The following is a 16,633-nucleotide window of genomic DNA, read 5'->3' as shown; positions in this document are numbered from 1 at the left end:
TGTGACACCACTGGGCACCAAACAGCCAAGGTGAGAGGTGGGGCAAGGTGGGTGGGGTGATATGGTGGGAAAAGAGGGATGGAGAGGCAGAGAGATAGAAAAATACAGGTTTGTAGACAGATAGAGAGACAGTGGGTGGTAAGGATGAGGATCAGCATGACGTGGTCCCACAGCCCAGAAAACAAAGAAACAAACAAAAACAGTAAGCACGGACTAAACAGACTTCATTAAACTACAGAGCCGAGACATAGCAGAAAGGAGTGAAAACAGGAAGAAAAGAACAAAAACAATAAAGACCACTAGAGCTGATGGCATCTACTTAACAGACAACCAGCACACCAGACGTAGCTACTGAAAGCACAGCATGTTAACCAGAGATACGGAAATAGTGGGAGACAGATTGATGGAGGAAGAGAAGGAGAGGCGGATAGAGAAAGTGAGCAACAAGAAACAGAAACGTGTGTGGACAGAGACAGAGACAGAAAGAATCCTAACAAGAGTCAACGACAGACTGGAAACAAGAACCAGACCAGTGGGAAGAGACAGGTAGAGAGACACACAGAGAAAGAGAGTGAGTGAATGAGAGCAAGTGAGAGACAGCTAGGCAAGCGAGGAGGGAGAGGGGGGTGGGTGGGGGGGAGAGTGGGACGTTTGTTTTGCGCGCTGCTCGGAGGAGGGTAAGGGAAGGGCAAGGGGTGGGGCGGGATAGTTACTCGAGAGCTGAAGGTCCTCCTGCGATCATCTTTAAGCCCCTCCAACCTACACTGGAGCTAGTGGAGATAAAGCATCGAATCACAGGCATCAGTGCATCTGTTCCTGGCAATCACAACACTACAGACAGACAGAGAGACAAGACAGACAGACGGATGGACAGACAGACGGACGAAAGGACAAAGACAGGCAGGCATCCACTACAACAATCAACCCTAGCAAGAAACCTGAGATTGATAGAAAGGAAGAGAGAGTGGTAGGCCTTCAGGTGGCGGCCATACTGGAGGTCAGCAGTCACAATGAACAGCTAATAACATTTTGACTGACACATCTGAATGTTCCTAAAATAGATAATTAGCATACATTCATTGATGAGCTGTTTTTTTTTAGTGTAAACTAGATGTTTGCTGCCTGGACGTACTGAATTATGCAGTATTCAGCAGTTTCCCAGTTTCCCTCCAGTTGTCAACCTATATCGCCATCATCTAACACATTGCTGCTGGTATGCGCATGTATTAGGTGATTTTCAGCATGCACATGCAAATTCGAGATTAAAAAAAAAAAGAGGTTGGTAACATGTAGGCTACCAACTATAAGGACTGACAAAATTAACAGGATTGAACAGTAGCTAATACGCCTGTTATAAGCTACGAAGCATTTAAGATAATAACTGCACTTACTTGTCTGAATAAATATTGTGACATAGCCAGCAATGGCAAAAGTACATAATGTCAACATTATTTTTACATTAATACAAAAACTAGAATCAGAAGTGTGTTACAGTAGTTCTTTTGGTGCTTTGTGGTTTCTCTATCTACCATAACATGCCTTTGACTCTCTGTGAGCTCTTCCTTTGTTGCAGCCGCTGCATCTCGGTAACCTTTCGACCTCTGGACAAGACAGCTTGCTGTGTCTAAAATTGAGACTTCTGTTTTTTCTTTGTGTGTTATTAAATTCTTTTCAATACAACAATTCCGGCTTTGGACGAGTTTTTCAACCAACAGATACCTGTGCGTAATTAACATTGCATCCTTCATTTCTAATCACTAGCTATATTTCCTGCTCATTTTTCTTTACAGTGAACCTCCATGATGGCGCCAGCTGAGGTTGCTAGATGTGCCACATCTGCAAAGCCTTCTTTCATATACAGAGAGCAAGAGATATGATTAAAAAAAGACAAAAGTGGGGTTTAAGGGAGCTAAATACAGCCACAGCAAGACATAGATCAAACTGGCAGACATTGAAAAGCACACATGAAAACGGTCAACATCTAGGACATTTTAGTACAAAGTTCACCTTCTAAAAAAGAACTACAGTGGACATCTAAAATGAAATAAAGACACCAATAACGCAGAATAATGTAATCAGAATCTTACTATCTAGCTGGTCTCTTTGAACACACAGACAAACCACAACAATTTCTGCTCCCTAATCCAGCTTCACACACTCCTTAATGTATCATTAATCTGACCTGCAGCTGGGGTTCATTCAGCAAACTGTTAGCTAGGAGAGCTAAAAAAAAAAACCTTAATGCACTGTGGAGTGATGACACTAAGACTGACACGTGTGAAAAACAAGACCTGAGTATGGCAAAAAATAGCTCGGAACAAAAGAGTGTACCATCTAAGAGCCATGGGAGGGAAGACAGTTTGAAAATGGAGATGAAGACAGTGTAAAAGCTACGAGGTTGTGCTTTAGGATGTGAGGAGAATATGTGGAGAATGAGTGCAGATCCAGAAAGGTCTGTTTTGGATGTAAGGGAGTAAGGCAAAAAAGCAGACAGTCAAACACTTTCACACTTGTTTCTAATCTACCCTCTGCAGCAATCCCCTGTTATTGGTGAGAGACCAACCAAGTGAGACAGAAGAATGGGCTCATGTGGGATGCAGATGTTAACAGGGAGGCACACACGCGCACACACACACACACACACGCACACACACAAACACACACACACACACAGGAAGAACAGAATCTTCCTTAGTAGGTAAACATAAATGAAATAAAATTTTAATAAACTTGTTGACAGCCATTCTTGACATATCAGTGTGTGTGTGTGTGTGTATGTGTGTCACGTATCTTGAGATTTGAGCCTAATATTGCTCCATGAGTCTTAACAACCAGGAATGCAGACACACACAAAGGAATAGACAGTGTCCACACCAGTGTCACTAATCACTTTACACGCCAACCTCATTGTCGCTGTGGAAACAGCTTGACAACAGGTTGTCATAGAGATCTGCCAGGGAAATCAATGGGATGGCGAGTGGGTCTAAGTGGTGGCGGTGTGTACAGATTCTGAATAGTGAGCATGGTCAGGTCACAGAGGCACGTGACCCAAGATCTGCACGTGACCCACGGTCTGCAAAGCGCCCAAGGGAAAGTAATGGGGCCAATAAGCAGCCCTCTGCTGAGATGCTCCAGGAAATGACCATGGTGCTAAGCTCAGCACAAAACAAAGCGCTGTCAGACAAATTAGGCAAAAAAGGGGAAGATTTATCTGTCTGCCGTGGGCAGGAGAGGGCTGCGACAGGGCAGGGAGGCTCGTCTCAGCTAGCTTCAACCACCTCGCCACACGGGATGGAGCAAGTGAGGAAGAGGGATAGAGCTGAGGACAAAATGCTAGAGTAATAGCGAGAGAGTGGGAAAGGGCTGGGCAAAATGTTACTGTAGCAATCCAGAGCTAAGGACTGGAGGCAGGAGACCGAAGGGGGGGGGGGGGGGGGGGGGGGGGGGGGGGATGCAAATGTAAAAAAGAAAAAGTGACAGCAACGAGTGAGTGTGAGTTTTTTCACAAAGGCCTGTGCTCTCCACTGACAGTGGTGCATACATGGCTTCTCTTTAATTTGACAATTGCTGCCACACAGACACACAGACACACACACACGCACAAATGCATAGAATAAGAATAACTCACATCAAATGACCAGATGGATGATGAATGAGAGAATGAGTGCTGGTGGAGATATTGGGAGAGAGGCAATTAGGAGAAACGCTGATCACTAAAGATCATGACACACAGGGCAACTTGTAGAGCAACCCTGAGGAGCAACCATGTCTAAATTCATTTGGCTTTTGACCACACATTAAATATTGGCATTTAAGCCCTTATGTTGCCATGTGTGTAAGCACACTGCTTCTAAACCTAGCACTGTATGGCTTACATAACAAACACCCCCCTCATGGAAATCTGTCAAGTGTAAAATGCGAATCAAAATTTACAACTGGTATTAGCATGATGCAATGTGTGGCTTTGATATCTGGATAGCTAGAGCTGGTTTTAGTAGACTTTATAGTTATCTGTGATATGAAACTATGAAGGAGGAGTTAGAGGACTAAGGGAGGTGAATGTTTCCTTTCTGATTAACACTGTCTGCAGTTTTTGCCATGTTCACTTGAGGCAGTGTTACCTGACCTTGCCTCTTGTCAGGTGACTTTTTATTCTGAAGAATATGTACAGGCTGCATTTACACCTGGGTGAGACCTGATCACAATGTGGGCCAGAATACCAGATAACAGGTGCACTGACTGACTGCACTGCACTGCTTTCTGCCTGCAATTAGATCTGACATTCGTTAGTACGTCTCCTTGCCCCGATGATGTCCTATGATTATAGTGTATTATCATGCAAAATGCATGATAATACAACGTGTGAACGGGATCTGTGAGCCTTGTGAGCCTTGTAGTGCTACGCTAACAAATGTTTTCAATGTGATCTGACACGTTACAGCTGAATGTGTACATCCTGTGTACATTTGTTTTTCTTTGAGTATCAGAAAAGGCCACAGACTATTTACTTACTTTACTAACCTGCTCAAGTGCTACATGCTCTAACAGAGGGTTGCCCAGTGGGTTCTTTTGTGCCTCTCTCCCTCAGCTGCCTCCCTGCCTATTTACATGTGACTCTCTACTGTGATGAGGTACTATGTGGAATGCCAGTGGCCTGCATGCTGGTTGATAAGAGGTTGGTAGAAGGTTTGCGGGTTTACCTGGTCCAAGGTAGAGTACCTTGACTTGAGTGTGATGACTTCATCCAGGTGAGCCCTGAATTCTCTCCGTGAGGCCTGGGGGAAGCCACAGCATAGTCACTCAACTTCATGCCACAAACAGCCTCACACAGGTGCAGTCAGAAGTCATGCAAATGCACGCTGATCAACGTATCAGTTAGTTATGCTTTCAAAACACAGACTGCTCACAAACACTCCAAAAGCAGATACACACATCCCATAACTAAGACAGTACTAACCTGACACACATTCTGCAATCGGGTCAAAAGGACATTTAAAAATGAAACCACTACCAACACAACAGAACCAAAGATGGATGAAGGACAGAATTAGTTCAGTGGATTTGACAACAGTTCCAGTAGAGCACTGCAAATGTGATCACATCTCTCCTTTTGTGTGTGTGTGGGGTAATGAATCAATCAGTGCTTTATCTCTGGCTCTTCCCAATGACTCTGTCTACTTGTAACCAGCTGGGAAGGGAGATGCAGATTGGATGCACTGGCACTGCAGTAATTATGTTACATGTTTTGGATTAAGATTACTCTCAGGAAGAGTGGCAAAGTTGGATTGATGCATTACTTGTTACCTACAACTGACATACATGCCAACTCCAATAGATAAAGTAAAATTGGCTGAAATGTTGGCCTAAGATTATTAGACAGACCCAAAAACTGATTGAAGTAATGAGTCTATAGTTTTCCAATACAGTGACACTAAAGAGCCTTTTCAGTGTTTCATATCAATTCTATTATGATGGTGTGTTTTTACTGTCCAAAATATAAGCAGACGTGACTGTATGCTTAAGGCCTACTGAACAGTACAGTATCTCGTACTTACAGTATAAGAGCTTAGCCATTACATTACAATTCCTTTTCTAAGTCAGATTTTATTGCTCTATTATATATTTAGTAAAAAGGTACAGTAGGTAAACAAAATTATCTCTGAACATATGATATTCGAGAAGACAATATGTAATGAAATAAAGATTAAACTGCCAACGACTTCTCATTACGTCTGATACTTTTTAACCAGTAACCAATTTGTTTCCAGTTTTCATTGCTGTCCAATTACAGGTAATCACTGAATTATGATATCAAACTGGGCAAATGTCAGCACTATTCTGCTGAGGCCACGTCTTTATTGTTTATAGATTAGAGTCATTGGATCCTGAGTGTCATATACAGGAGAACTGCAAAGGCTTAATGCACACATACCAGGCACATTCTGTTGTGCGTGTGTGTGTGTGAGAGAGAGAGAGACAGAAAGAGAGGCTCTTTTAAAGGAACTGAGGCATGTACACACAGGGAGAGAAACACACTTTGTTTGTGCAAGCAATATCACTTTCATACAAATACATAATTAAAGCATCTTTCAACTTCAATTCTGAGGTTGAAACGCTGTTGAGGAATATGCCAAGTGATGGCGGTGTGTTTATTTCGGAGGGTGTGGAAATAAGGCAAGGGTTAGACACAGTATGTGTGGCGAATGAGGTTAACGGGACATTTTACTACAAGACAAAATCAGAGAAAAGAACATAACAAGATCATATTCACGCAAAAACAGAGAGGAGGAACAGAAAGGACTGTGGGTAGTGTGGAGAAACAAGACAGTGACAGCAGGAGGTGCAGCAGGCATGACAGCACATACACACATACACATACACACACACACACACACACACACACACACACACACACACACACACACACACACACAGGGGAAAGGATTGATGTTTTGTGGGAGGACGCAATCATGCCAGGCAGGAAGTAAAAAACTGCTGTTGAGAAAAAATGGAGAAGAAACCAATGCAATGATGACGGCTACAACAAAGCATTAGAACACATGCAGGAGTACCTCAGCAATGCTTAGGGTAGATGAACAGGAGGGGAGCCGCGCCTGGTGCCGCGAGAGAGAGAGGAGGGGAGAAGAGAAGAGGGTTAACAGAGCCAAAGCCGGGTTGAGCGGGGGACAGAGGCACACAGAGACTGACAGGTGGAGCAGACAGCGCCCCCGGTCTTTCAGGTGGACATCTGCATGACAAGTCTCTGTGTGACTGTCTCGGGTGGGCCAAGGCAGCCAAGGGCATGGTGGACAGGACAGGACAGGACAGGACAGGACAGGACAGGACAAGAGAGGGACGGGTTGGTACAGCAGGTAGGAGTTGCATGGGATTGAACTCCCCATCAAGACAAAAGGAGAAAAGGTTTCACAGGAAAAATCACACATTTGAACATTGGTGTCAATCTCTCATCCGTTTAAGTACAAATATTTTATGCTCTACATTCCTGAAAGCTACTGTTTATACATGCACATCAAAATCTTTTCTGCTTCACAAAAAACAATCATGGAAAATCTGCATAGCTTCCTTTTAAGGCCAATACTACAACAGAGAGATATCGTATGATTTGAAATAGAAATGTAACAATTTCGTTTGTTTCTGTCAGAAACTGCAACATGTGACAGGCCCTCAAATAACACCACTTCAATCAAGTGCACAATCACAGCAAACCAGCAAATTTTCAACATGTATTTAACACAAGGCTCGAACATGCATTAGACCCGAAAATAAGGTCAGATGAGTCCAATGGATGAGAGCCTCACTACAACACATTACTGGCAGATGTAAGTAAGTAAGGCCTGCAGCGAAAGTGTGAATCATCGATCCGAAATGTCGCCAACTTAATATCCCTTCTTCCCATAATGTCCCACACGGCACACATCTTACACAACAAACTGCAAACCAGAAATAACATGGGAAATAAAATGAGCCAGGAAAAGGCTACGTAATTTATTTCTTGCACCCAGAAGTATCACATATTGGTTCAGCATCACGCATGATTGGAGCATTTTCATTCTTGTGCTCTATTATTAAATCCAGTAATGAGTCTGTCACTGTAATATTTCAACACATACTTAAGGAAGGGTCCCAAAGAAACTCAAGAATGAACTATACAAAGTTTGCTGTTGAGAGAAAGCTCGATTCTTCCATGTCAACTAAAGCTTTCTGTCTGTACGAAACATACTGTATAATAAAAAAATGTAAAGTAAAATTTAACAAAAGTATAACTGCAAGTAATAAAGTATCAGTTGCAAAAGTACAGTACTAACTGCTGCAGTGAGACAAGGAGGAGCGGATGTTAACCATTATCATAGAACTCAGTCAAAAAACCTTAAACTGTACTTAAACACAGTACAGTACCCGTGGACACATATATGAAAATTATTGAGACGTATTCATTTGATATGGCACTTTATCTAAGTACAGTAGTTGTTTTTATACTGTTGCACATCTTTCACATGAAAACTAACTACTGTCTATTATTAGTATCTGAAGTGTGTTTTAAAAGGTATCACAGACTATAGACTATCACTGACTTTACTGTCAGTGCTTTAATCTGATTTGGAGTTTTGTGCTTACACAATCAAAACAGCCAGTTACTGAAAAAGAAACGTCTCCAACGGCTCTCTAGTGAACAAATAAAGCTTAGGAAGAATCCAGAGTGGAAAAGCTAAACAATCAGCAACCACGGCTGACCAGGAGCATGTGCTGCGTGCCCTGTCTTCCAGCCCCGGTCATTCATCACTGCCCTTACACGCACGTCTCCGTGTCTGCATGTATTAGAAATTAATGAGCTATCGAGTTGAGTCGCCAGCGTGACGGAGGGGGAGAGCTAACACAGCTGACTTGACAATCCAGCATTGTGCTGCTCAACCAGTCTCCCCCTGCTTCTCATCAGCAGCCCACACGGGCTGGTCAGACAGTCTCATTTATTCCTCTCTCCTGTCTGTCTTCTCCCTCTCCGCTCTTGTCTGTCTCTCTACTTAAAGGTCTCTTGTACTCTTTCCATTTTCTCTTCATCGGCCCCAAGGCAAATTCTCAGAGTCAGTGGGTTTAAGTAGCTCAAGACAAATATATCCCACACAATGCACGCAAATTTCACAGACACGTCTCTAAAATGCATGTGAGCTGAAGTAGTCATATCGAAACACTCTTGTCATATTATTATTAAATAAACATTAATTGTTGTAACGAAATCATTTAGTTCCATCTAGTACAGACGCTCTGTGCACACATGAACAAGCACACTGGACTGAATGATTCAGACTTAAGCCTTGAGCAATTTTACCCAAATGGTTTATGGGTACTATGAGCCAAAAAAAGCAAGGGAGGGGGCTGGATGTGTGTATATTAATCAAAGACAAAAGCACTTTCCTTTCCTGTCCAGAGCTACTTTCATCTGGTCTCTGCAACAATATATTAGATATACCATAATACATCCAGTTTCCTGTTTACCCAGCTATCTCCACCATCCCTGTACAGCTACCATTTATCAAAGTGAAGTCATTTTTCACTGCTAAATTCACATAAACTGTCTTTTCCATCCATTTATTGAAAGCTGTGTCCTTTCTTGTTAAAAGAGCTGACAATATACGGCACACTCCAGATCGGCACGTGGTCTCTGTCTCCCCTTAGGGCACCTAAAGATTGGACCGAGCAGATTTTGAAAAGTACAAAAAGAAAAACCTGTCAGCACAATAAGTATATTTTACTGTCCCCCGTGCCTGTAAGAAAGGACTTACTTGACCAGTTGATCTTTTTTCTTGTTTGAAAGGAATATTTTAACATATTGCGAATTGCACTTCTTCATTTACTCATAAAGGATTAGGTGTGAAGATCCACACCATGCTTATTTCTTTACATCTAGCTTGTTTAAACCTAACACACAACAAAGTGTAAAAACCACCAACAAGTAAAAGTCTGGAACATTATCGTCATTTTAAAATGGCAAATTGTCATTCAAGATATATCTGCCATGTGTTTTTACTTTTTGATGGCTGTAGCTTCAAATCAACAAAGCAAATAACGGATAACCTACTCAAAATATTGAATTAAATAACATTTAAAAACTGAACAAACTGTATAAGTTTGGACTTTTGGACTGTTTCTGTATAGAACAGCATGAATTACAAAGTGAAGTCTAAAAAAGTGCACAAAGGTAATAACCTACCACTGTGTCTAACATAGCTAACGGACATATTATCTGAAATTCTTTCGATAAAGTAATTCCCCACATGGTACATCAATACCTTGCCGCTTCACCATGAAAACTGCCATGTTTATTGGTGCTGGTGCTGCTTCCACACTTGCTCATCCATGCTGTCCTCATTTGCATTTACAGTAGCTCTCCAGCTGTGTTGGTGACTGGAGGGAACACTCCAGGGATAACTTCAGGGACAAGGAACAGCAGCACAGACCAGCGTTTTTTTTTTTGTTTTTTTTTTAATTCTATGTTTACATGTTTGTTTTCTTTTACTGCTAAATCCTCTGAATAAAAGCAACAGCTAAAAGAAAAAGGGACATACAGAAATACAGTTAGAATGGCTTCTGCCTCTGAGAAGGTGACTGGCCCCTGGCTTCACCTAAACGCTGATGGAGCGTAGAGTCCTGTGAGGCTGCCACATTGTCTTGCTTGCTCATGCTCCTCCTGCTTTCACTGTCTTTTTATGTAAGTGTGTCCACTACCTCCTAACACTGCAGAAACACCTCGGCCACAATAACAGGAACAGGAGCCCCTTAATCATCTCTTTTTTCCTCATCCTGCAGCCCCCCTCTCCTAAAGTCAACAGTCCCATTGTTATATTACTCACCCTCTTACCCCCTTAAAGTCATCCCTGGCCTGACAGCACACCTCCTTTAAGCATCATCACCCTCGTCAGCGGCATGAACACATGCACAAACATGTATGCAAGAGCACTCATTATATTTACAAAACACACTGTACACACAATGCATCCACCCCCACACCCACTGAGCTTTTAACACAAAATTATACTTTTATATTAAAATTACACTTATTAAACAGGCACACAAATGGCTTCTGCAAATACATATACTGTACACATACACACACACACACACACACCCTTCCACCCTCAAAACCTGTAAACAATCTCTCAGATATGCAGGAGGAAAGACGTTACTTACCATCTTCTGCCTAGAGTCGCAACAGAATGAGCTCCCTGGCACATGCACACAGGAACACAAACACACACACAGACACACACACACATACACACACACTTTTACACACTCACTAAGTGAGAGAGGGCGAGTGAAGAAGGGTGATTGAGAGAGGAAGAGGGAGAGAGAGAGAGAGAGAGAGAGAGAGAAAGTGAGGGAAGGCTGGAGTGAGAGGGACGCACATGAGAGCGAAAGAGCAGCAAAGAAAGGCAACATCATAAAGACAATAAGGAGGAGGGGAAAGAAGAAGAGGAGGATGGGGAGGAGGGTATATAGCTGCACATACGGCGCTGTGTGCTGCGCTAAGTCATACATGCATGACTGAGTGCACTTGTGTGCACACAAGTGTTTCTGTTGAAGGAAGTGACGGATATGACTCTTTCTCCCTCGCAACACTTACTCTTCCTTGCTTCTTGCTTCCTCACTCACTCTGCTCTTTCTGTCATTTCCATTCTGATTTCAGATGACTGAGTCACCAAGGGAAGAAAGCCCCGACAGGGGCTGATGTGAGGTGAGCAACTGAACTCGCCCTCAGGGATGAACAGAGGGAAACAGATGGAGGAACGAACAGATAGACAGACAGACTGTACAGACCAACTGTCCTCTGTTCATTCTGTGCGTTCATTTGTAAATACATCTCCCCTTCCCCACCTCCCACTCTCTTTCTGTCCCTTTTCCTCTCTTGCTCAGTAGCTCTCAATCAGTCTGTCTCTCTCACTCCCTCCCACTCTCTGTTCCTTCTCCTTTCGCCTTTCTTTCTTGCTCATTCCATCATAAATCTTCCACACCTCCAGCAGGCCTGTACACAGAGTCACTTTTATGAACTTTACTGCACTGAAGGAAGACAATAACACACATCACGTGGTAACACTGTCTTGCTAAGGTACACCAGAAGACACACGATCAACAGTATCCGGAAAAACCAAACATGATTAATTTCACAAGAACACAGTGACATATATTCGACATATATTATAAGTCTTATCCTTCCTTTCCACTGCAGAATAAACCTTTAAGGAATGATGACACAAGCTGTAAAACAGTGCAGGAGAGAGACAGACTGCACCAGGCCTCGATGTCCTCAACTAAAATGACCAACAAAGGCATCGAGTCACGCACTCACTCGGTCCAGCGTGTGTGTAGATGCTGTGAAATCTGGTGTGGATGCATGTGATCTACATTGTCGCCTTTTAACAGCGTTCTCAAACACCCCTACTTGTGTTTTTATTTCAGTAACATTGATGTATTGATGTATAAGTATTGATGTATAAGGGGCACACATGGAGAAAATCATATTGTAGGTTGACTTTTGTTGAAGAACAGGAGTGTTGTTCATGCCACATAAACAGAGGGCTGTGCGATATGTCAAAGCTGTTGTAACTGTGCAGCAAACCTGCACCCTCTCCTGTACAGTACGTCCATTCTTCAGTGTTGTCTCCATTAGTGTGAGTTCCACGACTCACTGCTGTTATATAATGACAGGCCTACACTCTTTTTGCATCACTACCCAGAATGCACATTAAACAAGCAGTTTTAAAACGGAGGCTATTGCTAGGTGAGTAAACCTGCCCTTTACCAACCAAAGATTTGAAAACATAAATAATATGAAACATATAATTAAAAACTGAATATAGAAGCTGCAGTGACACTCCACTCCAGGCATGACTTTGTTGCTTGTTTGCAGCTTACAAATGCCTGACCTGAGCATGTGTGTATGTGGTGTGCTTGTACACGTCTACGTGCATGTTTAAAGCCCCGTATCCAAATTGACATTTCATACCCAAATCTATTGTATGCAAAGTTTAAACCTGTTTAAACCTATGTAAAGCCAACTACTGTTCTGGCTTACAGGAGGAGAAGCTGCTCTACAGGAGCTGATTTCCACTGACCTCTGCATAGGGTGCACAGCCATACATCATGCTATTTGTCAAAAGAAAAAAATGCCAGTGGAAAGTGAGGAAGTGTCCTGTAGGTGCACAGCTGGCAGTTTGTCTGCTGTCAGAATCCTGCAGAGAACAAATCACGAGTGTTTAGTAGCCAACCATGTAATTGTCCTGGTTCTTTCTGTTTTGTATGAATGTGCCCTAAAAATCTTTAGATTGTTGCCCATACAAAATTATTAATTTGTTAATATTTTTTAAAAAATAATTGTTAATTTTTTTGAACACATGTCCTTGGACTCTGGGACTTAAGCATAAATTCGTATTTAGCCTGCATGATAGCAAACCTTATCACAAAGAGCATTATCAGATATTAGAGCCACGCGTGACATTTTATAAAAGACTTAATGCAATAATTGGAAAAACAACAAAATAATTGATTGACTGATTATGTATAAAGAGTATTTACACTACTACAGGATGTATCGGTGAACAGTCAAACATGTGGGAGCAGTCCAACTGAACAAACCTGCCTCTCATATACTGCGTTTGTGCATGTTAACACAGATTTGTTATGGCATCGGTGCATTGTGATCTGGAAGGTAATCAATGCTGCACAGTGACTCATTTCCCACATTTCAGTGGAGAAGCAGGAGTTGATTTCCATAAACCTTGGCTTTGCGCAGCCATACATCACGCTATGAATCAAAAAGCGGAAAACTAAAGCCAGTGGAACGTGAGGCAGAGTCCTCTAGGTGCATAGTCGGCACCTGGAAGGGTTTGTTCAGTGAGCGAGAACACTGAATACTTTACTCAAAATAAATGTCAATATCAGTGAAGTTGACGGGCTGTTTGGAACAGCAGAAATAGACGCAGAAAACATAAATTATGTTTGCACTTGCAGGTGCAGCAAGGTGAAGACTGAGTGTGAGGACAGATGGAAGATCAGTGGACAATTTAAATACCCAGAATTCACCCTTAGAATGAAGTAATTTTAAGTCTCATGCTGACTGACCATTAGGCAATTAGAAGGACATATTTAATTACTCTTTGAATAACTTTTATGTCTGTTTTTGTGATTTCTCACCCACCACAGCTTGTTGTTGAGCCTTTCAATAACAAGAACAACGTCGTAATGTTTGTAAAAACCTTGTAATAATTCAAGCTCTACCTGTACTGTCTGTATAGTTTACATCAAACTCTGGTTTAGTGGCTCCGATCAGTCCTGCTGCCACAAAGTGTCTAATCAATAAATAAGGGCCACAGCTTGCTGGTAAATGGTGGTCCACTATCGCCCAGAATGCAATATTACCAACTAATTAATTCTAGATTTCTCTACAACATGTCCCCTTATGATTTCTTCTTTGGTATAAATACAAGACTTATCTATTGTACAAGTGGTTCATTAAAATCCTTTCTGTAGTAAACTATGTGACATTGTGACTCAATTTGCTGGAGCAATAGCTTTATTTACTTTATTTCAAAGAAATTACTCAGTCCATCTTCAGTCAAATGATAAAAACTCAATCAAGTGAGAAACCCAGTTCTAACCCTAAAACCCTGGCACCCATTGAAGGTATGCAAGGCAGGGTCCACACACGCACACACGCGCGTGCACACACACACGCGCGCGTGCACACACACACACAAACACACACAAAACCATCCTCTGAGCCAAAGCCATATCTCCCATATGCTTTATTAATCCAAACCTAGCATTACATAAGTGTACTAAATGTTCACAAGAGTGGAAGGGTACAACTACCCTCCCTGCATCTTGTGTACGTGTGTTTGTCTATGTGTGCAACCGTATGACAGAGAAAGAAAATCAGGTTACATGAATGGTTGTAATCCTTTTGAATCTGCTTGCATTTGTATGCTGTAGGCTGTGTGTGTGTGTGTTGGGAGGGTGACACTTTCTCCCTTAAGCATGATTTTGTGCTTCCAAATTTACTGTATGTGCATGTGTTTTATTTTAATTTTTGCAATGTAGACAAATTTGGATACAACTGTGAGTGTGTGCAACAATGACTATTTAGTATAAAGAACTTCTGTAACACACCTTTTCATAATCTCCCACTCAGACAACAGGTTTTAATTTCATTGTGATAAAACACACTTATATCTCCTTCACACTCATTAGATCACTATGACTGTTGTAACATCGGGATGATCATCCCGCTGAGCAGCTCATCTCAATGCCGTGGTTGGTAACTGATCTATTTACATAGCATCACTGTGATGTTTGTCAGACTGTAGAAAGTCTCATGTTCTTACAGCTGTGACAGTCCTTCACATTGTCCATTAGATTAGAAAACATGGCAACTACAGTTGCCAATGTACGTAACGCGGCACATAGCCACTTTCCTTGCAGACAGGAAGCTGAAAGACAAAATAAGAGCTTTGATGCACTTTATTGTTGCTGGAATGCATATGTTAAGAAACTACAGAGCTCCTTCGAACACAGGCTTTCACAATATTTATGCATCCACACGTGCAAAATACACACATGTGCTGGTTCTTCTAAGTTTACAATTACATAGTTGTTAAGCAATTACAGTACGCACACATGCATAGACTGCATACACACCTAATTGCTTCCTCACTTTTGCTACCACACCACACATTGCCACCTTGTAAAACACGCACAAACACACACCCACACATACTCATACACACACACACACAAACAGTCCCATAATGTGACAAATACTACTTGAGCTGGAAGTGCTGAAACACAGCCTGTAGTGTATTTAGGCATGTTTTTATCTGGCAGAATAATGTTTCCTTGCTTGCACGTTCCTCTGTGAGTTGTGGTGTCAGGCCTGCTTGTTTGAGAAGCGCAGCAGCAGCTCTGGCAGTGACAAGATTAAGACCTAGTCCACACCTTCTCCCCTCAAAGCCAGGATGCAGCGCTGCCAACAAGACCCAGCTAACAAACTAACACAGCCTACAGTAGCACATGAAATGCATCAGTGAACAGAACAATTCTGACTTTGGCTCCGGGGACGTTGGGTACGTACTGTCAGCAGCCGCTTGCAACGTGGGAATTTCAAAGAACATGTGGCGGCTTGTCGCTGGGAAACAGTCTGTGTCAGAATCGAAACAAGCTCAGAGCTATATCGAGAAAAGCCATTAACTATCAGTTACCTGCCACACACAGACACATTTCGAGACACACATGCCACAAAAATGCTGACTAATGTGGTGAGCATGTGATTTTGACAGGCTAGAAGATGCTCAAACTGCCAAAGGAAGCCTTCAATGGGGAGACAAAGGAAGGAGTGATGCCATCAATGGAACCAGAAGCTCCCCGCTGTCCAAAAACACCTTGGCTAAGTCTGAGATGCTCAAGCCACAATGGTGGCCCCAAGGGGAAAATTGCTGGCCACTGCCCCCCCCCCCCACCCCCCCGATAAATCATATTCAGTTCATACAAACCATATAGTCATCTTATATCAAAATATAAATGCAAACCCAATGAGTAAATGAATAAATTATGAGTAAATAAATAAATCATGAATGTGCGGAAAAGCATTGATTCTGCCAAAAATTGAGAGGAAGAAGCGGAAGAAGAAACAGTGCAGTCGCAAGTTTAATTAAAGTGAAAAGAAGCCGCATTTTGTAAACTTCAATCCTTAACTCAGCCAGCTCACAAAAAGAGCAAAGAGCATAAATCTTAATGATATAGTAGATGTTTTTGCCAAAAGACAAATTAAGCTGTTCTAAAAAGAATGCTGATAATTTATAATTTAAGAAGTTTTTCATTTATAAATAAATCATTTGACTCATTCACACCCTGTTATTTAATTTTTATTAATGTATTATTAATTACACTTTTTTCAATTTGTTTTGTTCAGCCAAGGTGTTGAAACAGCTACAACAAATCAAGATGTATTGAAAATAATTTGAAACATTGTGTATTTTTCTGAAATGTTAGTGTGTTTCTCAAAATTGAGGTAAATGTGTTTGATGCATATTCTATCTTAAATGAAAAGAGTCAAGTGGCCCGC

The 16,633-nt window shown here is 41.9% G+C and overlaps 1 protein-coding gene across 3 annotated transcripts in view; it reads right to left on the bottom strand.

The window, feature by feature from the left end:
* The window catches only part of gphnb (gephyrin b), a 79,177-nt gene that overhangs the window by 13,380 nt on the left and 49,164 nt on the right, over positions 1-16,633 (bottom strand). For 2 of the 3 annotated variants that reach the window (XM_067482289.1, XM_067482290.1), the window contains exons 9-11: positions 6,573-6,614; positions 4,701-4,775; positions 714-770 (exon numbers count right to left, since the gene is read on the bottom strand). The exons of the other annotated variant lie outside the window; for it this stretch is intronic. In XM_067482289.1, the coding sequence (XP_067338390.1) occupies positions 714-770; positions 4,701-4,775; positions 6,573-6,614 (174 nt within the window). The remainder of the gene's footprint in view (positions 1-713; positions 771-4,700; positions 4,776-6,572; positions 6,615-16,633) is intronic. 3 annotated transcript variants of the gene reach the window in all.

This window comes from Channa argus, chromosome 17 (genome assembly GCF_033026475.1).
Source record: "Channa argus isolate prfri chromosome 17, Channa argus male v1.0, whole genome shotgun sequence".
Classification (NCBI taxonomy): Eukaryota; Metazoa; Chordata; class Actinopteri; order Anabantiformes; family Channidae; genus Channa; species Channa argus.
Note: the sequence above shows the minus strand (reverse complement) of the source record. Positions and strands in the feature narration are given on the sequence as shown.